The sequence below is a fragment of the Zeugodacus cucurbitae genome, chromosome 5 (assembly GCF_028554725.1).
Source record: "Zeugodacus cucurbitae isolate PBARC_wt_2022May chromosome 5, idZeuCucr1.2, whole genome shotgun sequence".
NCBI lineage: Eukaryota > Metazoa > Arthropoda > Insecta > Diptera > Tephritidae > Zeugodacus > Zeugodacus cucurbitae.
Genome location: NC_071670.1, coordinates 46,211,983 through 46,236,790, shown reverse-complemented (window position 1 = coordinate 46,236,790; position 24,808 = coordinate 46,211,983). Strand labels below are relative to the sequence as shown.

At 33.2% G+C, this 24,808-nt stretch overlaps 1 protein-coding gene across 1 annotated transcript; it reads right to left on the bottom strand.

The window, feature by feature from the left end:
- Positions 1 to 10,265: 10,265 nt before the first annotated feature.
- On the bottom strand, positions 10,266 to 10,880 carry LOC128922148 (homeobox protein orthopedia-like). The gene has a single exon (XM_054231780.1). It carries the CDS (start codon positions 10,878 to 10,880, stop codon positions 10,266 to 10,268), a length of 615 nt encoding a protein of 204 aa, XP_054087755.1.
- Positions 10,881 to 24,808: the final 13,928 nt, after the last annotated feature.

Sequence of the window (24,808 nt, the reverse complement as noted above, 5' to 3'; positions counted from 1 at the left end):
GTACATACATTAATATCCTAATAATTAAATGTTTAATCGAACGTTCCTAATATGTATGTATATTTTTGCATATGTATGTATCTACACTTGTAATTAAAATTTTCTACGATCAGAACATTAATACTACTTGTATACATTTTATTATGAATAGTTTTGCTTCCAAAACATTAACGAAAATACATAAAAAAGTTCACCACATTCATAAATAGAAAATTTCATTTAGTAGGTAGTAAATATATTTATTTTTTATTTAATTTATTTAAAAATATCGTACCATGCGCAAAATTGCATTAACATAAATAGCATGTAACGAATAATATATGAATATTTGCATGCGATAAATTTATTACACGACCACCGACGAATGCATTTGCATTTATGCATGCATGGACTTGAAACAAAACATCTCCCAACAACACCTATCACCCATCAGCATCAGCAGCAGATCAGTTGTCAATCGGAATTTTTCGCGTTCGGTCATCGGTAAAAAACAAAATTAATTCGCAGTAAGGAAAATCTAATTGATAAAGAAAAGGAATATTAATATTATTTGTAAATTATATTGTGCGTTTAGTGTTTATTAAATCAAAGGTATATGGCGTGAAGAAGTGTGTAGTGAAAATGTGTAAATAATGCGTGGAAAATAGCAAAGGTTAAAGAAAAAAGTGTTTTGCTATTGTGTGTAATGCTTAGTTGCTCATATTTTATGTGCTCGTTGGATTTTTTACTTCAGTGAAATTAAATATGTCATAAATGTGTGATAATAATGCAATAAACTTAATAATTCTATTGTTTTAAATATGGAAAATGTGTGGAAAGTAATTGCGCATTTTTTTGGTTAAAATCTCTAAAGTCGCATGTTACAATACAAAAATATATCAAGTTGTGAGCTCGTGCGTTTTTTGTTTTATGAATTAAACATTTATTAATGACATTCGTGGATAATTTTAAACAATGCAAGTTCTAATTCAAAAATTTTATATTGACAATCAAACGTAGTTAATAAATTTTATTATGATTTGTTTTGCCTTAATTTTTATTTAATTTATTTAAAAACATTTTAATAAATAATAATTTTTCATCTCGCTTAATTATTACATAGAAGTCGCGCACTATCGTACCATGCGCAAAATTGCATTGAAATAAATAGCATGTAACGAATAATATAAGAATATTTGCATGCGATAAATTAAATGCACGACCACCTACGAATGCACGGCGACGCAAATAAGTGCAGCATCAGCAGCAGATCAGTTGTCAATCGGAATTTTTCGCGTACGGTCTTCGGTAAAAAATAATTCGCGTCAAGGAAAATTTAATTGATAAAGAAAAGTGAAATAATAGTAATTTGTAAATTATATTATGTGTTTAGTGTTTATTAAATCAAAAGTGTATGGTGTAAAAAAGTGTATAAATTATAAGAGGACAAGTAAAAAGTGTGGTGCTATTGTGTGTATTGCGTAGTTAAAATGCTTAGTTGCTTATGCTTTTTGTGCTTAATGGCTTTTCTTGTTCTAATAAAATGTGTTATAAATGTGTGAAAATGATATAATAATAATCCATTGCTTTAATAATGAAAAATGTGTGGAAAGTGATTGCGCATTTTTTTGGTCAAAAACTTAAAAGTCGCATGCTACTTCTGCAATAAAATATATCAAGTGGTGTGCTCGTTGTGCGTGTTTTGTTCGTTTTTTCGGTGCGTTCGTTCGTTTGTTCTCTCATGTTTCTTTCATGAATTAAACACTTATTAATGTCGTGCGAGGACAATTTTAAACAATGTTTGAATGTAAGTTGCAATTCTATGATTTAATATGAGTGACCAAGCATAGTTAATATGTATGAAGGAGATGTAAATATTATTTAATGTTTTGCATAAATTTTGTCGCTAGATATTTGTCATATGTAATATTTTGTTGAGAAAAATATCAAGGTGCATTTTATTATTGTCTCCTACATACAATATCTATAGAATTATGAATTTTTATATTGCATCATTTTTTTCGCTTAATATTTTTTGACATACAATATTTTGTTGAAAAAAATGTCAGGGGGTATTTTTTTATGTGTACTACATAAATACTAATTTTTTGTTTTCATCATTTTTGTCACTTAATATGTTTTTATAGGTTTTATTTTTTTGAAAAATTTTTATCAAGATTTATTTTTTTTATTTTTCCTTATACATATCTATTTAATTATGTTTATTTGCATTATTGTTGATGACATTATATAAGCCAATAAAAAACAAATATAACGACAGCTTAACAGTTTAATGTTTCGGCTATTGCACGATTAAGAAATATCTGTCAAGTTGAAATACACTCACACTTCTTTAATACCACATTCTCACTTTTCGAACTTTTGATATAAATTTTTTCAGGAAAGAAGTGTTTCATGTTGATAAGCAAGAAATAGTCAGCTAAGTAGAGAGTTCTGAATTGAAATTACAATTTTCAAAAAAAAATTTAATTGACGATTAATCGAATTTAAAAAATTGAAAATTAGCAAAACTAATAATAAAAATGAGCTGACAATGAGCGACGGTGGTGCTGGCGAGCGCCTTGTTTCACGGGTTCCCGCTGTTAATGCTTCATTGCCTGTTGTTTTACTTGCATTATAACTATGTGTAGTATTCATTACTGTTGTTGTTGTTGTGGGTGGTTACTGCTGGCAATCGGAAGCTGCTGTATAGTATGAAAGAAATAATAATATAGTTATTGCGAGAAGAGAATTGAAATCTCACCATTCGCAGAAACCAACATGCCTGGCTGATCATGTCGCACTGAATTCCATTACCTTTGCCTAGTTTACTATGGCCCCATAATTACAGTTTTTATCGAGCATTTTTTCGTATTGCATAATTCTTTTGTTCTTCTCACGTCACCATTGAGTTGCACACAGCGTGCTACTAGATTACCAGGATCAAAAAAGTGCGGAGCGCTTATAGTAGATTGGTGGCCGAATTGCTAGGACATTTGAGTTTCAAATGAAAGCGAGAATAGCAATCGAAAATTGGCAATGCAAAAAGTTACTGTATCACCAAAGCGTATGTAACGTGGTAGCTTACAAAACGCAACAAATCCATACGAGTACATACATATATTTACTATATATACTTGTTGCCGGTCAGCATGAAAAAATCATTGCGTTTGCAACTCTAAAGCCATTGGCAATTTTTCTTCTTATTGAATAATCCAAGAGCGTTTTGTTTTTTTATGATGAATTTCTAATACTTTTCTCTCTTTCTCTTTTCAGATATTTTAAAAGTGGCAAATAAGGTAAGTGACAATTTTTCGTATACTCACTTTTAAGCACCCATTTAATTTCAAACCCCAGTCTAGGTGTATACTGTACATCTCTCAGTTTTTTTAATTCCTTTCGCCAGATCAATAACTTTTTTATTGTTATATATCTGTGTACACAGGTTTCATGAAATTATTGAAGAAGTGAAAGAAAATTGTAGCAGAAAGTTTCGATGTAATACAACACCTACGGCTATGTGTCTCATTGTCAAATTCGAATTACGATACAAGAATGCCAGAAGGCACGTAGTGAAAAGAATAAGTAAACTTTTTCTAGTTATAAAAGAAATGGCTTCCTCAGGAGTGAGTGAACAAGAGTGTGTCTGAAATGTTGCTTCTTGTTATCAGTCTTGTTCTTGTTCAATCAAAGTTACACATTTTATTCAAAAATATTCACAATTCATATTCATATTTGGCATATGCTATTACTATTTACACACACAATGCCATTGAAGGGAGAGGAAAGAATCACTCTCATACTAAAATTAGTGAGTAAAGGAACTTTATGGAACTACTTATTCTCGCAACTTTTCTTATTATATGTAAATACTACGGAATATGTTTAAGTGGTCTAATAAAGGAAACAAATTGTTTCTATATGGAGTTCAATAGTTTGATTCAGTAGGCTTTTAATTCAAGGTTTTATAAACATAATTTTGAAATCAAAAATTTTCCTATATTAATCAAATTATGTATAATAAACTATCTTCACAAAGGCTATTACGTATGTGCTAAGCTGTTGCATCCTTTTCATTTGTGTGTAAATACCTCACCGATATATTAAGTCTATTAGAAGTATGTATGCCTTTGTATTGTTTTTGACAACCCTTTCCTTGATATGTAAATAAATTTGTTCAGTAAATATAATGAATGGTGCTTTCCAATTTCACTAGCATGATCACAACAGCATATACACATTATAGTTATAACATTTGAAATTCGTCAATGTGTCCCTTACACGAACTATGGTAGGTGTTTTTAAAAATTTTTTCAATAAGTAATGTAAACGTTCACTTTTTCTAAGTGCAATGGGCTTTTGTTATATGCTTCTGTTAGCTAACCAAGAAACATATAAATGTGTCCAAGACTGTCTTATTTAAACAGACGCCTTTGTATAAACTATACCTTCTACAAGTTGTTCTCCGTCAAACAATAGTGTTCTATGTTGTTGAATAAACATTTGTTTGCTTTTTTGTTATTCGTTTGTCGTTTTTTTTTCGTTTTTCCATCTCATTTATTATGTTCTTATTTGTTTTGCCTGTCACCGGAAAACGGCAGCGGAGACAACGCCTATGCTGAAAGCGAAGCTTTTAATAAATATATAATGAAAATGAAAATGAAAAAAGTAGTAAGAAAACAACTGGTAGCTTCATTGCTTTGTCAGAAATTTATATAATTGTTATAGATGGTGAACTGAATATATGTATATGCACTGGTCAACTGAGGCGTATGAGTGGACACATTTGATTAGCCTAGTAAAGTGAAAATTTCGTAAAATGTTCTAAGAAAAATAAATTCGAATGTTACTTTGCCAGATGCTAATGCGACATACCGGTGATATTCATAAATTCCAGTGTAATTTCGATATAACAAACAAATTTGAACAAAAATTTAATCTTGCACTCTTCTAATGTTTATGAAGAAAAAATTATACAGTATGGCATCACTATACAGATGTCATCGCTCATTTACTTGAATAGTGTCACAACTCAAAAAACTCGGTTTTTCGGGAGAGCTATTTAAAGTTTTCAATTGTCTCTTATTTAGCAAATATAGAAAAATGCCATCAGTTTATTGTCAAATCTTGTATATATTATATACAATGTTGAGCATAATTTGAATTATGTCGTTATTTGTGAAAAATATAAATCAATTTTACATAACATAGCAAGTTGAAGAACGGCACATTCTAATATCGCGGTTTATTTTCCTACACATCGGAATGATATACTATGTTTTATTTTATTTCTTTTAGAAAGTTTGGTGAGAATAATTTTATTTTGTAATTTAAAATGACGATGGTGATGAAATAAAACTGTTTCAAAATTTTTTATTAGCTTTACTCCATATTAATTCATGTGGTTATTGATGCTCATGTAAATTTGATAATATCACCTGGTGTAAAGCAGAAGGACATTATCTGAAAAGGGAAATGGATAATAATTAAAAAGAAGAAAAAAAATTTCCCTAGGTATAACATGAAAAGTATTAATATTATTACTGCTTTTGCACCTTCCCTTATTTAAAATTGTGGCATAATTACGTATCCAGCTGATTGCATCGGTTTTCATTGGATGTTTTTTGCAGAATCTCGTACCACGCAACACACAGATCAACAGATTGCAGTATGCAACATCTGAAGCAAAAATTAATGGTAAATTAAGATTGAAGCTCTGTTTGTCTATTTGTAAAAATTAACCACAGCAGCGGTAAAGAAATAATCAGCATCTGAAAATATAATCATGACAAATTGATGCATGAAAATAGGAGGATGCATGTGATGTGTGCTGATGAAGAGCTCGTATTTGATTGACTACCAAGTGTAGAGGCTTTTTCTACTTAAACTGATGACTCTACCTTTTACGATAAATTTTCATATTTTGTTGCTTTTTCCTGTTTTTGAAATATTTGTTGTTCTTGTATTTGCTCTTATTTTGTTGGGTTGACTGCACTTCCGACCTTCATGGCGCCGATCAGCCCTGCTTTATGTAAATAATTTGTGACTTTTGGTAAGTGATAATAGGGTCTGATTTTGCAAATAACTGCGGACAATATGCAAAACACTGAATACCTTAAAGCTATTCAAGCGACTATTTCATTCAACTTTGAAGGCAATTTTTTTTATATTTTTATGTGGGAAATTTGAAAAAGATGTATTAAAAACGGTTTTGTAAAGAGTTCGTTACCCGTCTGGGCTTCTATTATCTTTGTAATTTTTTTTTTTCTGACTTATGATTTTTGCACTTATGTTATTTCTTCTTATAGTATTTTTATGTTCTTATAGTATGAGTTAATGATGACTGATGAAAGTTTTAAAGGATATTATGCTGTAACTGACTTTTATCTAATACTATTAATGTTATGATAAAAACCCGTTTTTAATGAATTATCTAACTATGCTTACGAGTTTGTTTTTTTTTTCAAAAATACTATATAAACCAGATAGGAATTCTATTCTTAATAATGCATATATTTGATATTAAAAATATATATACATAAATATATTATTTATTTTTCTGGTAAGCTGTTTACATACACATTACTGTTGTCTTGGCTCGAATATTTCTTATAATTTTTTCACTTTGACACTAGGCCGTAATGATAAAATACAACGATTTGTTTCATTCTCATAAAGCTTCTGCAGGGAACAATTTTAAACTCATCGTCTCTTTATTATCAGTAACTATAGAATTAGCCTTGATTTTTCATTCGATTTTTTTTTTTATATTTATCAATTCTATGTAGCTCGTCGTCACTTTCCTGTCTGCTTATGCAAATTTCTTACGTACCAAAGGCATTCTTATTAAACTATGTTGAGCTTATTACTTAATTTGCTTCTTTTTGCATATTTTATGAATGCCTAACGCCATTTACAGCTTAGCAAACGAGTTCCGTTAAGACTTTTTCTCACGCACTGATATAAAGTACATTTCCCTTGGTTATGAAGACGTATTCGTGTTTTAAGATGAGGTTGATATAAGTGATATTCATTGGCTTAAAACTCCAAGCAGTATTTTTTTTTTAAATCTATCATTGAAGTGATAAGAATACCTTTTTTCTTTTTCTTTAATCCAAAATTTGTGATTATATTATATATATTTCAGAGTAGAATTCTTAAACAAAATCATAAATATATCCATATATGCAGAGTTTTCCAAAGCCGTGAAAATTCTCATTCGCTATAGCCTTTAGCTAAAAAACGAGAAATTGTAATTGGAATTCAGCTTTTCAATATATTGAAAAAAAAAAAATTGAATATTTTGTCGGAATTTGTTGAAATATTGTCAAAAATGCATTACTTGTCTGTTGTTGCGTATAGCATCCACAATATGTACGCACTTCACACTCTAAACGAGGATTTATTGAATTTTCGATAAATCGCCTGTGGCAAAACTTTCATTCCAATGGTTGAGCCTGCATGACTACCATATCAACAGTGGTTTAACATAGCAGATAGGTGAAATGGTGCCCGTGAGGGTATTTCGTGCATTGAAATGGTGCAACACGCAAATTCAAAATGGACAATAAATGTACCATCTATGGGAAAATATACATCGTACATACATATATTGCTCAATATCAATTTTAACAGCGCATAACCACTGGCATTTTTGATTGTTAAAGCATATATGTATAAGAAATGTTTTTACATTACACTGTTTGCTAATGTGTTATCAGTATGTTGTCATAAGTAAGCTGTCAGCATTTTAACGCTCCGATAAACAAGAATTAGCAGGAATTTTAACTGAAACTTTTGACTTTATTATTTCGAGTTGTCATAAATACTCTATTAAATATGTTTTACAATAATCTCTTTGGGAATTTCCTGAAAAAATTTGTATATAGACTTTATTTTATATTTTTCGGTAAATATATCATTTATTACCGCCGTCTTTCTAGTTTTAGAAGTTTTAACAATTAAACTTTCTATGAATAAATCTCAAGCTGAAAAAGTTCTTACATATACCAGTTGCAGTTATTGTGAGTTTTATTCAAGGTACTTCCTCATTGTTGGTCTACAATGAGCACCAAATAAACGAAACATAATATATTCATAATTCAAAGAAAAGTACTTGGATTGCCACCTTTTCTGTGCTATAAACCACCAACCACAAAGCATCTTTATTGAACTTACAACTTTGTGAACTAGTCATAGTTTGTTTGACATAAAAACTCACTTGAGAGAGTAGACTGTAACTGAAACAAAGTTAATAGGTTGGTCGGTATATTTGTTGTTCATATTTCTTTCTTACTTTAACAAATGCATTCTTATGCATATTGAAACATAACCACTACTTGCAGCAGAACATTCTCGGCAATGCCGTCACATGACAAGTCACATGTGACACAGCTTGCTGGTGCACTCAGGCTTATAAACATTCATGTTGTTCATTCCACTGACTTTTGACATCCAACAGGTGGTGCTCTCTACCTGGTGAATATTGAAAGAGTTTTTACAAACATATATATATAATGAAACAAAGGTAGTTCTCTATAATGTATACTGTATACTATGAAATAGTATAAAGGAAAATAAAAAATGCTCTAGCAAGGATTGCTAAATATAACGTACGTGTCATTCAACGTGAACTGAGGAGGCTTAGAAGTATTCATCGATAGATATTAACCGATAACGTTAAATCTCCAATGAAATTATATTAGTTTTGGGTAAAAATATTTTCAAAAATACAATGTTCGTCAGTTTAATAATTTTTGAATGTTACGGGTACATTTCAGTATTTCTGGAACCCAATAAATTATACTTAATCCATTTATTTTAGACAATATTGAAAATAACCCGAACTTAAATAAAGAAATCTTACTAAATGTCGTTACGAAGTTGTTATCTCTGGATTGCATTATAGATAGATAGATAGACAGAAGTTTTGAGGACTGCACTACGACCTGTGGTCTATTGTGCCCTTCCTAAGTCTACAACAACTCCATCAGTCCCAGCACTCTTACAAATTCAAGAATGGTGAGTGAGGGAGTCGATGCATTCTTTAATTTGTGTTGCTGAGACCCAATAATTTACTCCTACTTCGGTGACGTGCTACACAATCAATGAGCAGATGTAGGGGAGTTTCTGCCTCCAAGTCACAGAAGCGACACATTTCTGTTGAGACTATGCCCATGTTGTATAGGCGATACCTAAGCTTACAGTGGCATGTGTATAGTCCCACCAAGACTCTTAGTTTATTTTAAAAATATTTCTCATTAACTGTGAGTCGATATGAATATATCCGGGATACACTCAATACATTATTGACGTTCGAAGGGATGACCCAGACAAATGTTTTACTATTCAATATTTCCGTACCATAGAGTTTGTTTTCTTGATGTGGGTTCGTTTTTGCTGAAGTATTTATGGTACAGCGGCATTCTGTTGCATTTGTTTACACATATCATAGCACTACTGCCACAAACTGTTGCAAAGCTTGCAGCAATATTTTGTAACACCTTATTCACACAACAGAATGTTACCCTCGACGGAAGCAGTCATTATTCTTTTGCATATACTGCAAATGTGCGCTACTATTGCATTCACAGAAACGCGCCGCATAAATGGCTCGCACGCTCGTTGAGAACAATACAACCTAAGTGTTTATGGTTGCCATTGTTTATAATAAAATTGAAAGAAAAATTTTAAATGAGAGTGACGCAAGGGAAATGTGAGAGTAGTAGGGAGTGAGGAAAGGTGTGACAATGTTAATTTATGTTGTTTGTATGTTTACTGCAGTGTGAAAGCGTGTTGTAGCTATTCTGCAATCATTATCATCACTCAATTACTTTCACAAGCAATTACAATTTATCCCTAACACATATCTATGGTACAATTCAATTAGGCAAGTGCCAATTTTTATTCTATTTTTTATGATAAATATATCCTTCGGTTTTGAAGTTGAAGGCGAACATTTACATAATTTTGTTGTAAGCATTATACCGTTGACTGAGTTTTGTTATTGGCAGTTGAATATGCTCCAAATTCATAAACACTCCGCATTATCGGATGCAAATTAAAACTGATTGATAGATTCAGAAATTTCGTTATAAATACATGTAATTGAATTATAAAAGAGGAAAGAGATAAATATTTTTAGAGATTGTGTTTTTTATTATTTCTAGTTTTGTTCACAATTACTTAATTAAAATGATTTCTATAAAAATATGATTAGAATATGAGAACATTATTTAATTGAATGTTCTACTAATGCAGTATGGTGGAAGTTCATTGAAGACATCTTAAATTCGTATCCAGCAATTTGTATCCGGATGAAGCACCAATTGCTCCAATATCTGTATCTTAGGTTTTTTCGCGGGTGGTGGCTGAATACAATCTGATGGATTATTCCCAATAAATTCCATGATGTAGTTGTAATCGTCAGTTGAGATATGTTCAAAAACGTTCAGATCGTTAGTTGTTGAGGAATGTTGATAAGCGGGTGATGACTGAATCCAATTTGATCGATTGAGATCATTCGCAGTGAACCCCATAATCTCGTTCTCAATTGTTGAGCTATGTTGACAAGCAGGTGGCGGCAAAATCCAATTTGATTGAATGAGATTATTCGCTTTGAATGAGTTCAGATCGTCAGTTCTTGACCTCTTTAAAGAGGTATGTTGATAAGCTGGTACGGTACTTTGTTCTATCGGTGCGCTAGTCGTTGTGGTTTTGAAGTTCTCGTTCTTTTCTCTCGCTCTTCTATTTTTAAACCAAGTTCGCACTTGTATTTCCTGCACTCCAATACGTTGTGCGATTTGTTTTCGTCGCGCACCTTTCGCAAACTTATTTGCTGCGTACTCCGCCTCTAAAACCTTTATTTGCTGGTTTGTGTACACTATTCGTACACTTTGCATTTTTTTGGTTTAGGGTCGATGCTTACTCGAGAAATGTCGATTTACTAATGTTTTCAGAAAATGTTTTCGGTCTTTTTATATAGCCTTTTTCGTGTTTTTTCTACCTGTGGCAACCACGATGGTTTGTTGCAAGATTAAACACTTCTTTTATTTAAAACGATCGCAGGTAATTAAATAAAAGGCGTGTGCTTTAAAATCAATGTCCTTTGTTTATTTACTTACTTACCTGATGTGGGTGATAAATACCTACCACATCTTTGTGTCCTTTTTTATGAAGAACAAATTAAGTACTTAAATAGGGAATTTAATTGTTAAATTCCGAGAATGAGTTCGGTAAAGAAGCGATCTTTGTTCTGACAGTAGCGCTAAAATTTTGTTTTCAAATGTTTCTGGGCTAGTAATCATTAAGTAGGTTAAATTTAAATTTTTCATCCCCTATATTTCTACCGTTACCGTGCTATCATGTAGATCAAAGATATTTTTGGAAAATCCCAACAATTAATTTCAGTATATTTTTTACCCCGTATTTTAGATACTGTATATATAACGTTTTGTTGGTTTTAAATTTCAGGTACGTGTGTAATGGTATGTTTCAATAGTGGTTGTTTCCCATAATGTAAACTATTCCAAATATTTTATTATATTCGATATAAATTACTTAATCAGAACTAAGTTTATACTATTATCTCACTATTTTATATAACTAACCGACATATTTGTCAATACAAAAATATGCACCCCGGATTTATCTGCCATGTTTTGATTTGATTGTTGTAAAAACTACTAGTAATGAATTATCAGTTTTAGTAATTATTTTCCCAAATATTAGAAGAAAGGAATGGTTTAAATAATTAAATTGTGTTACCCAAATGCATATGCTCATATCACAGTTTAGATATATTTTTCATTTATGAATTTTAAAAATTCGGCATATTGCTTCCACCATTTTGAATTTTGAAAAACCGACACCGGCTTCGTAATCAGCGACCCCGAGAACCTTCGACTTTTAAGCAATTCCGATGAAGTTTTAAAAACGCTGTCCGCCATATTGGCTTTCCGGGGTTATCTCAAAACCCTGATCTGATGAAGTTAAATATACCTCGAATTCGGATTCAGCGACCCCAAAAACATAAAACACACAGACCCCCAAGACATGACAATTTTATTGTGTGGCTGTGTTATTAATCCTTCTGTTCACCTTATGAACCAATCATTTCTAACGATGAAAAAATTAAGTATAGTATATAAAAATTCATTATTTTTACATTAAATTTATTAATACATTATTTAGAATAATCTGATTTATTTAAAATATGCACAGTTTGGTTCAACAACTTGTTGAGATTTTGAAATTTCATAATGTCACTATTATAGAAACACTTGTTGCTATTTTCATAATCAATTCAAAATTCATTGACATTGCCATTGACAGGAACAGGTAATAATCATTTGGTGCTGGTCCGGACTAAGAGGTGCATGCAAAAGAACCTTCTACACAAGCTTTCTTTCTGTCCTTAAAGGATACAAGCTATATTGCTAACGTAGCAACTTGCTTTGAGAAAAGGTGAATAACTCCGTTATTCTATCTATATATATATATATTTTACAAAGAACTTTTTTAGTTTTGAATAGTAATTCAATTAATAAACACTTTCATATTTGAATATGGATTGATGCACACTATGAGGTGCAGATTTGTAAAAAACTATTGAATGTTCAGTTCTAATCTTAATTCTAATTTACTTTAATTAAAATCTGCACATGTCATAATATATTGCTCAGTATAAGAACCTTCAGAATACGAACACGCTTAAATATTTTTGGTGCCAACCTCCCATTTTTAATAATTAATATATTCTATTAAGTTGTGCTTTCGTTTCATACAACCTCGCATTTAGTTGAAATTGTCCCTACCACTGTTACAAACAAGATGAATGACAGAGGAAGAGAGAGGACCATTTGCACACACAAAAATAAATTTTTTTATTCAAGAGATTATTATATATAGATCGGAAAAGTATATTCATCACTATGACAACCCGCGTGTGTTATGTTGCCCTATTGTGCTTTAAAACCATCTGTGCTTACAAGCTTACTCATGTTATTTATAAATATATGAGCACTAGGGTTTACTTACGCATGTGTTGTGGGTTTTGATGAATGGCATATGTATATTACGAACTATTTAAACTAGCATTATCAAGAGTTATACATATCCAGACAAAATTTGCATTTACGTTTCATTTTAATATTTATATGTATTCGCCTTATCAATTTGAATGTCTGAACGCTCATATCTCCGCCTGTTGAGCTTTTATTCGTCATAGAAAATGCTCTTTATGATTGTATTTGTATATTTATTGTTGTTTTTATATTGCATGGATTTTATATTGCACGGTGGATGTTCTATGTTTAGGTAAATAAATTTAAACGAGAAAAGTAATAAAGGAAATATTTTGAATTTCCACAGCTGATTTAAGAACATTTTAATAAAAAGTACAAAGGAGTGTGTACTGTCAATCAATTTAATTTTTGCAATTTAACTATTATAAAAAAGTGGAAAATTGTAATTTATTTACTTCTATATAGTTACATAAGTATTTACCTTATACATAGTCAAACTGCTGAAATTTGATCCAAACAGACTTTTAAAAATGAAAATTTAAAAGAATACATTTTTTTAATAATAATAATTTTTTACTTACAAATTATAAATAACTAGCTGACTCCGCAGTCGTTGCACTGCGTGAAATTATTTGTTTTGAAAACAAAGTTGAATTTGTATAGTGTTGGAAAACATTTATTTGCGATTTTTCTAAATTTTTTTCAATGTAACTCAGCTTAATAAACAACATTTTTTGTTTTCTCTTCCGGTGCGTAAATGTACAGAGGAGATGGTTTTTCAACTCGTGAATGAAATTTATGCCACACACCTCCAGCGACTGTCTTTGAGACCTGTTGATTGTCATCCCAAATGCAAGTCTCGTTGGGAACTGAATACGTCTGAACTGAAATGGCAAATCGTTGGAACTCAAAGAAATTCGTGGAATCAAGCATTCTACCCCTTGTAAGTCCCTTTAAAAAATTCTTGCAACTATTACATTATTCGATAGCTGCTTGAAGATTGCGAAGCATAATAAATGATAAAGCATTATAATGACAAAGAATTTAGAAATTTCACTGGATAATTCACAGCTTCGTCTTCATTTTCGACATGATCGATCGATGTGTATGAACACAAATCTCCCGGAAGTTGACTTTAAGTCGTATATATTAAATAATCGACATCGGTATTTTTGGCATTTAAAAATCTGCGTGCACTCAACCAATCGTAGTTACGATAAATTTGGCTACTGTTCGGATTGATTTCAAACCATTAGAAGTATTAACCAGAATTTGCCCAGTTCTTTGCAAATCTTCTGCGGTGCTTTCCTGTTGCAGGAACACCCGCATATTCATAGTCAATCATATGGTTTTCGCGTGCCGTTGTGTGCGATGACTTGAGACATGCGTTCAATTCGTCCGCCGTTGTTGATTTCGAAATAACAGAATGTGTTTTTCAATAACAGTGTCATTACGCCACCAAAACGACGATTATTATTCCACAGATCTTTCATTGTTCTGTCAAGTGGTTCTAGAAAATTGGGCTCATCTCATAGATGTTTCATAGATTTGCATGTTTAACTGAAGCTACAATGTCGAATGTGCCGTTCTTCCAACTTCAAGTAGCGTTGCTGCAATTCCAGTAGATCCGAGAGCCAACGTAATGCCATTTTGAGATCGTATTGTTGCCAAAATCAATGATATCAGAATCAATCAGGATTCCCAGTTCCACCGTTCCGTGCGTATCAAGAAATAAAAGTCCACCATTTCCATCATGGACAGCCTTAATCAATTCATTATAGGTTGTCTTTTGCTGCTCATTAAATAATGGAACATTTCTTTATACTTGTTGTTCCAAAGTTATTCTGTCGTATGTACATCTCTAATTTGACGATTTGGTGATGGCATATGAATTTCAATGCTTCAATGTAGATGTCACCGTTCATTTGCAAATCTGAATTCTCTGTTGCCACTTGCCAATTTACGACTTTTCCGAAATGTTTTTTTTTATAGATAGATTGAAAAAAAAAAAAAATTATGGAAAAAAGTCACTTTTTGGAATTTTACAATTTTCCGACTAAACCTTCCAAGATCCACAACGAACAACCTCTCAACATTTCATCAAGAATGGTCCAATCGTTCTCTCAAAGATAAATAATTTCCCCCGTTTTTTACACATTCACCAGTGTTTCTTCGCTCCTGATGCTATATAGCCTATAGCCTTCCTCGATAAATGGACTATCCAACACAAAAAAATTATTCAATTCAAACCAGCAGTTTCGGAGATTAGCGCGTTCAAACAAACAAACACACTCTTCAGCTTTAGTATAGATTAAATATTTTAATTTTTATCGAACTCATAAATTGTATATATAGCGAGAGTTAGCGGTGACGTATACATAATGAGCTTGCCTCATTATCTTTAATCTTTCGAATATTTAATTGCTTTTGATTATGCCTGAGTTTTTTCGCAATTAAGAAATCTTATTGGTATTCATTCATTTCGCGGAAATTTACTTAATTAATGATTTCAGCGCATAACAATTATGCCTCTGAGCCTGTCTTTTATTGACAATTATTGAAAGACCATTGAATGTGTTGAAAAGAAAAAAACACGCCAGACCAAAAAATTTAGGTAATCGGTTCAAAAAATTATTCTGAGGCAAAGGCATGAGAATGTTCAAGCAACATGACATTTTATTCTTAGATTTTCTTTCTAATTAAAATCGCAATGTTAATATGCTCTTTAACTACCGCTATTGCTTCTCTAATTATTTCGGGTACTGTATAAAAACAAGGGAACCCCTGAATTCACACCGTTCAGCCTTGTTTACTTACTCTTTCTCTTAATATTTATAATAATTGAGACTCAGAGACTAGTACTTACCTCAAATTAAATCCAGTCGAACTAGTTTAAAAATCATTAATGCCTATACAGAGATGGCATTAAGTCTAAATGGAGTAGTGTTTTCATATTTTTTACAAACGCATTCATATTCATTTTGATTTTGAGTGCTAAGCATTTTTGCCCATGCACGATATATAAACTAACTGAGCGAAAGATGAATTTAATGTTTCATGACATCGGAAAGTTACTAGATAACTGTCAATGAATTGTGTTTGATTTTATCACTTATTTGGTACATTTTGGTTCATTTTATTCATGTATTCATTATCATCTGAAAAGATTGATTTAGAGTGATTATAAAGTGTCAAAGTAGCTTTGTGTTCGTTAATTTTTCTTTAAGTAAAGAAGTACAAAATTTAACTCACCTTGGTATTCACGTTTGATGTACGTAAGAAAAAAGGTACACTTATTTCCGAATAAACGTTATAATAATTTATTAAGTTTAAAATGGATTATTTTATACAATAATTTACGAATTATTTATGTATTTATATTGAAAAATGTTATGATAAATGTATGTATAGTTAGTGATGTTAGTTTACAAATACAAATGATGTATATAATGGTTGTTAAATGTTGATATATATATATATAGCGGATGCCAAGTAACTGAAAATCGGGATATTGTGAACACGGAGGTGCGATGCGATCGTTGTTGTATCGAAAGGAAAGTGCTGTGGTATGCTTTCTCTTCCTTTTTGTTGAAATTTGTATGTGTGTGTGTGTTAACGTGTAGTGTTCTCTGGCGTGATGAGGTGATTGAGCTGTTTCTATGTGGTGAATTGCTATGAGTGTGCTTTTCGGTTTGACTCATTTAGCCAAAAGATTTTCATATACATTTTATATAAGAAAAGTAGCTTGGTATATTATTATTAACATAAATTTCACTTTTTATTGCGAAACAAATGGTAACAGAGGAAAAGTAGTTAGTGGTTGGCAGGAAAAAAAGGCAAGACGATGCTCGTTGGCAGCTGTCGTTTATGTGTGTTGGTCTCTTAATTATACTAAAAACATATGTGACGTAGGCATTTGTACATACATAAAAATGTGTAAACCAATTTCCTTACAATCAACTTTACGTATCACTTCCGTTGCATTGCAGCTGAATATTATAAGCTGCGGAGTATGCGTAATTTTATATTATAGTATATTCATACATATATATATGGAAACAAAAGTACTTGAGGTACCGGGTTTTTATTACTGCTTTCCAGTGTTGTTATAGTTGTTATAGTATACAAAATTACTTTATGGCCAATTAGGACACGTTAATGTGGCAGACGGTACACTCCTTGAGTTTTTACTTCGTAGTTGGAGTACTGTATTCACTTAAAGAGTTTGTTGATAACCTAATTTAAACTTTTTAAATATCAACATGATATTAACATATAAAACATGGCATCTGCTGGCGAAGGAACATTAAGGAAAAAGCAGTGGGAGCACTGGCACACAAAAAGATTGTGAACATTTTTGATCTTTCCAATATAATTGAACATAGTACCTGATTGAAGATAAAAAGTGAAAAATAAATTGTATAAAAAGGTATTTTCGATTTTCACATAACTATTTAAATTTATTGATTTTTCATAGCTCACACAAGCTCACTTAAGTATTGAGCTAAATAAGCAATAGAATTTAAAAATATTATACTCTGTGCAACATGTTGCCAGAGTATCAGAAGGTATATTGTATGTAAGAAATTCCCATATACTCTTCCATATGTACATACATCAAATGCTACTATTGAGGTGGCGGTGCGCGAAAATTCCTTTTCACAGCGTCGAATATTTCTTTACCATCATCAAGAAAAAATGAAGAAACAAGCAATTCGTTCAAAATTGCACTGTATGCATATATGTATTGCATAACTTGTTTATACATAAACTTGGGGGGTGTACACCTTGGCTAACGAAAAACGGAATAAATTTGAATATTCGCACTGCTATTTCAAAAGGTGGCAAACGCCCTAAGCGGTTGAGATGTTTTTTCTTTTGTACGCATTCTCTTTCGGTCCTCCGCTTTGACATTGTATATTTATACGCCTTGCTGTCGAAATTCTTTGGGTGCCATTTAAATTTCTAACTTGGCAATTTGACATTAAGTGTTGCGAAGAATAGTTCAGGCGTAATATTTAAAGTGGTTAATTCTACGGCTTTTCAAAAGTACTTACTTTTGTAACAACGAGTAGCACAATAATTGATCACTAACTAATTTTGTTGTTACTTTATAGAAATGCTTGAACGATTTATTAAATTTATTCTATTTAGTTATTTATTGGAAATACCCTTTGAGTTCTATTTAATTTTTGACTATGTTGGAACTGTATACAATTATGGCAATTATTTTGTGTTTCAATATCTTAGTAGGTAAAATAGAATGTTTGATTTTCATACGGATTACCAAGCTAATAAAATAGAAAGGTTAATAAGTATCAAAGACATTTTCCCAATCGTTTATCTGTCCCTTAGTTAGTGTACTGCTGCCAATATAGGATTTCAAAAAACTGCTTAGGTATTTGGCAACATTTGAATTTTATATGGGTCGTTTGTAAGTGGCAAAAATTAATGTGGAAGGAAAAGAAAGTACATAGCCACTTCGCAAGTCCAAGGTCATGCATACATTAAACTTGAATGTGATCGCTATAACAATGATGACATGGGACAGCAATGCCCATTGGAGAAGATAAGAGCACAAGCGACTCACAATAAAAGCTCGTGTTATTTATTATTCCTTAGTTGAAATACTTGTTCATACTTAAGTTTGTGTAGTATTTCACTTTATACATATTCTGCGCTCTTTTGTCATCTGTATTTGACCTATCGATGTCCTCATTCTAATACAATGCCATATATTATTTAATCTGAACACAGATGTACGGTTTCCTTTTGTCCTTTTACACTATCGTTGCTGACAAATATTTGTAATATTACGTAATTCACTTTGCATTTGATTTTTTAAGCACAGCCTTTGCTCATCGACACTTATTGTTGTCCTAATTGACCATTTGATGGGCCGGCTTGTTTATCGTTCTTGACCTTTGCGTTCACGTTTTATGTATGTATGTGCAGAAAAGTACATCTCGACTAGTTCTTCCTTCGCATACTCCAATGAAGATCGCTGGAGAAAACACTGTCATTCGGATGAGTAGTATAATGTACGCCTATTTTGAATGCGATCATCACACTGTCGAAACAGTATCCAATATTGGGAGAGTCATTACAAGCCATATTTTTACTAAAAAAGTGATTTATTGTTAAACCAAAAATTTGTAACCCATGTCGTATGCATACATATGTATGTAGGATGTAGGAATTATGTGGGAAATCTACCAAGATTCGAGTTTTATAAAATAGAGGCCAAAGCGAGAGCGATTCTAAGCTGCCATTTTGAAGATTATTCTTTCAAATCATCAATTGATCATACATGCATTTAGAGGAGTCGTATTTTATCCTAAATAGATCTATGTATTACTGTACTTAGTTTAGACTCAGCATTCATCGTGTAAAGCGCACGAGTGTACAGTAAAGTAGTAAAAGTTGAATTTCAATGGAAATTTAAAGTGAAAAGCGGAACTGCGAGCATTGACAATCGCATGTAAAGGGTGATTTTTTAAGAGCTTGATAACTTTTTTAAAAAAAAAAACGCATAAAATTTGCAAAATCTCATCGGTTCTTTATTTGAAACGTTAGATTGGTTCATGACATTTACTTTTTGAAGATAATTTCATTTAAATGTTGACCGCGGCTGCGTCTTAGGTGGTCCATTCGGAAAGTCCAATTTTGGGCAACTTTTTCGAGCATTTCGGCCGGAATAGCCCGAATTTCTTCGGAAATGTTGTCTTCCAAAGCTGGAATAGTTGCTGGCTTATTTCTGTAGACTTTAGACTTGACGTAGCCCCACAAAAAATAGTCTAAAGGCGTTAAATCGCATGATCTTGGTGGCCAACTTACGGGTCCATTTCTTGAGATGAATTGTTCTCCGAAGTTTTCCCTCAAAATGGCCATAGAATCGCGAGCTGTGTGGCATGTAGCGCCATCTTGTTGAAACCACATGTCAACCAAGTTCAGTTCTTCCATTTTTGGCAACAAAAAGTTTGTTAGCATCGAACGATAGCGATCGCCATTCACCGTAACGTTGCGTCCAACAGCATCTTTGAAAAAATACGGTCCAATGATTCCACCAGCGTACAAACCACACCAAACAGTGCATTTTTCGGGATGCATGGGCAGTTCTTGAACGGCTTCTGGTTGCTCTTCACCCCAAATGCGGCAATTTTGCTTATTTACGTAGCCATTCAACCAGAAATGAGCCTCATCGCTGAACAAAATTTGTCGATAACACATTTCGAAACCGAACACTGATTTTGGTAATAAAATTCAATGATTTGCAAGCGTTGCTCGTTAGTAAGTCTATTCATGATGAAATGTCAAAGCATACTGAGCATCTTTCTCTTTGACAACATGTCTGAAATCCCACGTGATCTGTCAAATACTAATGCATGAAAATCCTAACCTCAAAAAAATCACCCGTTATAAACACAATGGCAGTGAGTGGCATAAATGCGTAAGCCCGCAGAATGTAAGTTCGATTCGTCTCCCGTATACAGCTGGACAACATCGGAAATATGTACTACATATATACAGGCAAATCGAAGTTGATAAACTCACAAAAGGTGCGCACAATACTACCAGCTATGAATTAAATAGACTCTTCAAAGTAGTTGAAGTTAAAAGGCAGCATAAAGGAATGTGGGCCACAAAAAGACAGGCGTCATGTGTAAACGAAAGTTGATAGGAATATGCATATTGTGTGGATATACAATAAGTGCATTCATGCAGACATATAGTATTTACTTGTATAAAAGAGATGCCTCTCACTAAATAATATCCTCGTAGTGCAGCACTTGAGTATCATACGCATTTAAGTATGGTGTGTTATTCTGTATAGTTTGATTATTCAATTCACCTGCTCAGTTCAGCTAACATTTTCTTCATTTTGTTGTGCGTTTTGAAATAATTGACCGTTAACGACTGCTGTGAAGGTTTTTCTATGTGGCTCTATATTGGATTATCGGCAAATTGCAGCTTTTCATCCAAGTGCTGTCACATCAATATTTATAATCAATCACTATGAATAGGTATACAGATGATGTTGTAAGTGTATGTTGAGGTTTAAAATTCTGCTTACTCATCATGCGTTCGTAATATGGTTAGTATCAAAGCCAAACAATATAATTAATATAAATTGAATTTATAACAATTGATTTATACTTCAAATATAAAATACATTCAGTGTGATTTAAAATTAACGTCGGAGGAGCCAAATAGAATAAAAGAGAAGTTTAAAACTGAGTTAATATTTTCCGATTCCTTTTCAGTTTTTGGTTTTTTATGCATGTAATCTAGCAGCAACATTTTTAGTTACTTTTATACATATTTGCTTGACCCCATATATATTTTACATGTTATTCTTATATTAGCATTTTTATAAATCCTTTATTTGAACTTGTGATGGGAAAATATTGACTTTTGTTGGTGGAAATAAAAATAAACAAAGTAAATGGCATCACTTATAGAACGAGATTTTAAAGTGTATTTTTCTGAAAAATATAGATGAACTAAAATGAAAATATACTAAAAGAAGCTAAATGTATGCTTGAGTTTGTTAAAAAGTCAAAATGCAAGGGTCGCAACTGTGATCTTGACGATTTGTTGAGCGAATGCTTACACACTTTGTGAATATTTGTTTTCCAGTCTGTACATATTTTACTTTTGCGCGGAAAGCAAAGAGGAGATAGATAGGAGAGATACAAAAACCACAAATCTTTTATATATAAGCTTTTCTTGGCTTGTAAAATCGCAAAGCAACATACAAAAAAGTACTAAACAACTAAAACCACAGAAAAAGCTGATAAGCAACAGATGGTTGAAGAAACCGTGGGCACTGTTGCGAAAATTTGAGGAAGTAAAGAAAATAGAGAAATGAAAAAAGGATGCCAAGTTTTCCTTCATAATATTTTACGTGTGGAAATAAATGTCCGAAAAGTATGTATATAAACGGTTCGGAATTGAAGCATGAAATATTTGCTCAAAATACGAATGAAAAGTAAGTTGAAGGGAAAAAAGGGAAGGGTACGCAAGTTTACACTTATAAATGAACACATCGTCACGTAAACGCACCGCCGCTCTTTATCGTGAACTGATTTCAGTTTATACATATTATAATAAAAATCATTACCGCTATAAATATTCTTACTATATAGTAAAATTATCATCATAGGTAGCAACATTATCATCATCATCAAGACAATCAATAGCACACCCGCTTCTTTTGAATTCCGCTTATTCCACTTTATCGCAACGCTTCACATTTGCTTATTTCCATTTTATTTGAATTCTCTTGCTTGACTGCCGCCAGCATCAACTTAACGATGTTTGTTGTTGAGCTAGCCAGTAGGCCGCTGTACTGCTGTTTTGATTTGGTTTGCCTTTCCGGTTGGTTAGTTGCCTGAATGTCCTTATATTTCATGTTCTGCTCGTTTTGTTTTTAGTCCTCTGCTAATTCACAGCCCCTGCATCAAGTTGACAGCGTTGTCTACACGCGCGAAATTATCGTCTAATTTTTTTGATGATGCCATTATTTTAATATGCCTACCGATGAAGGGGCAAGTAGCAACAAGTTATTTCAGCAAAATTGTATGGTGCACCTGAAAACATGTGTGATTGGCGTTGCAACCGTTTAGCCGGTTATAGCCGAATCACCGATAGTGCGCCACCTGTCTCTCTCCTTCGCAGTTCGGCGCCAGTTGGAGATCCCAAGTGTAACCAGGTCGCTCTCCACCTGGTCCCTCCAACGGAGTGGAGGCCTTCCCCTTCCTCGGCCTCCTCCGGCGGGTACTGCATCGAACACTTTCAGGGCTGGAGTGTTTTCGTCCATTCGGACAACATGACCTAGCCAGCGTAGCCGCTGTCTTTTTATTCGCTGAACTATGTCAATGTCGTCGTATAACTCGTACAGCTCATCGTTCCATCGTCTGCGGTATTCGCCGTTGCCAATGTTCTGAGGACCATAAATCTTGCGCAAAATTTTCCTCTCGAAAACTCCTAGTGTCGTCTCATCTGATGTTGACATCGTCCAAGCTTCTGCACCGTACAGCAGGACGGGAATGATAAGCGACTTGTAGAGCTTGATTTTGGTTCGTCGAGAGAGGACTTTACTGTTCAATTGCCTACTCAGTCCAAAGTAGCACCTGTTGGCAAGAGTTATTCTGCGCTGGATTTCGAGGCTGACATTGTTCGTGTTGTTGATGCTGGTTCCCAGGTATACGAAATTATCTACGACCTCGAAGTTATGACTGTCAACAGTGACGTGGGAGCCAAGACGCGAATGCGCCGACTGTTTGTTTGATGACAGGAGATATTTCGTCTTGTCCTCATTCACCTCCAGACCCATTCGCTTCGCCTCCTTATCCATGCGGGAAAAAGCAGAACAAACGGCGCGGTTGTTGCTTCCGATGATATCAATATCATCGGCGTACGCCAGGAGCTGTACACTCTTGTAGAAGATTGTACCTTCTCGGTTTAGCTCTGCAGCTCTTATAATTTTTTCCAGCATCAGGTTAAAGAAGTCGCACGATAGTGAGTCACCTTGTCTGAAACCTCGTTTGGTATCGAACGGCTCGGAGAGGTCCTTCCCAATCATGACGGAGCTTTTGGTGTTGCTCAACGTCAATTTACACAGCCGTATTAGTTTTGCGGGGATACCAAATTCAGACATCGCGGCGTAAAGGCAACTCCTTTTCGTGCTGTCGAAAGCAGCTTTAAAATCGACAAAAAGGTGGTGTGTGTCGATCCTCTTTTCTCGGGTCTTTTCCAAGATTTGGCGCATGGTGAATATCTGGTCAGTTGTCGATTTTCCAGGTCTAAAGCCACACTGATAAGGTCCAATCAGTTTGTTGACGGTGGGCTTTAGTCTTTCACACAATACGCTCGATAGAACCTTGTATGCGATATTTAGGAGGCTGATCCCACGGTAATTGGCGCAGATTGTGGGATCTCCCTTTTTATGGATTGGGCAGAGCACACTGAGATTCCAATCGTCAGGCATGCTTTCTTCCGACCATATTCTGCAAAGAAGCTGATGCATGCACCTTATCAGTTCTTCGCCGCCGTATTTGAATAGTTCTGCCGGTAATCTATCACCTGAAAACATAAGCAAGATAAATTGATGCATGGAAATATGAGGATTTATATAGACGAGGTGTAGTGATGAATGGCTGAGCGCGACTTGATTGAGTACGCTATTCATCAGCCATCCATACAACGGTCAGTATTATTTTACTCACAAGGTATCTCACATGCATTGATGTCGTTAAAGCAGATGGGTAATAGCTTAATATGAGTTGATGAGCTTAGTATGAGCTGATGACATTTATGTACCTGAACTATAAAATTATTTAGGTAATACTGTTTAACCGTATTTAATGTCTCTTTTGTTAGCTGATTGTCTGCAACTTAGTTGTCTACCGAATGTCTTTATTCAGCTGCCTGTCTGATTACTTTACCTCCTTTTTCTTTTATTTCATAATTCTGCTATTTTCACATCAAGTAAGTCCCTTGAAAAAATAAATAAAATAGTTTCCTTTTAGCTTGTTATATTTAATCACTGCACCAGCTTCTTGATATATATAAAAAAGCGACGTCTGAAGATCTGCAAAATTGGTCCAATAATTCGTTGATTGAAGTCTACCATTTCGAGAGACAAAGGAAATCTCTTGTCTTTACCAGATTTCTCTTTCGTCCACAGTTATAAAGCGACTACGTAACTTTATGGTAGTATGTAGGCTTTCCTATATACATATCTACTAATTGTTTTTACTATTTCCAAATTTATGAAATGTTCCGATTTAAACTCAGAG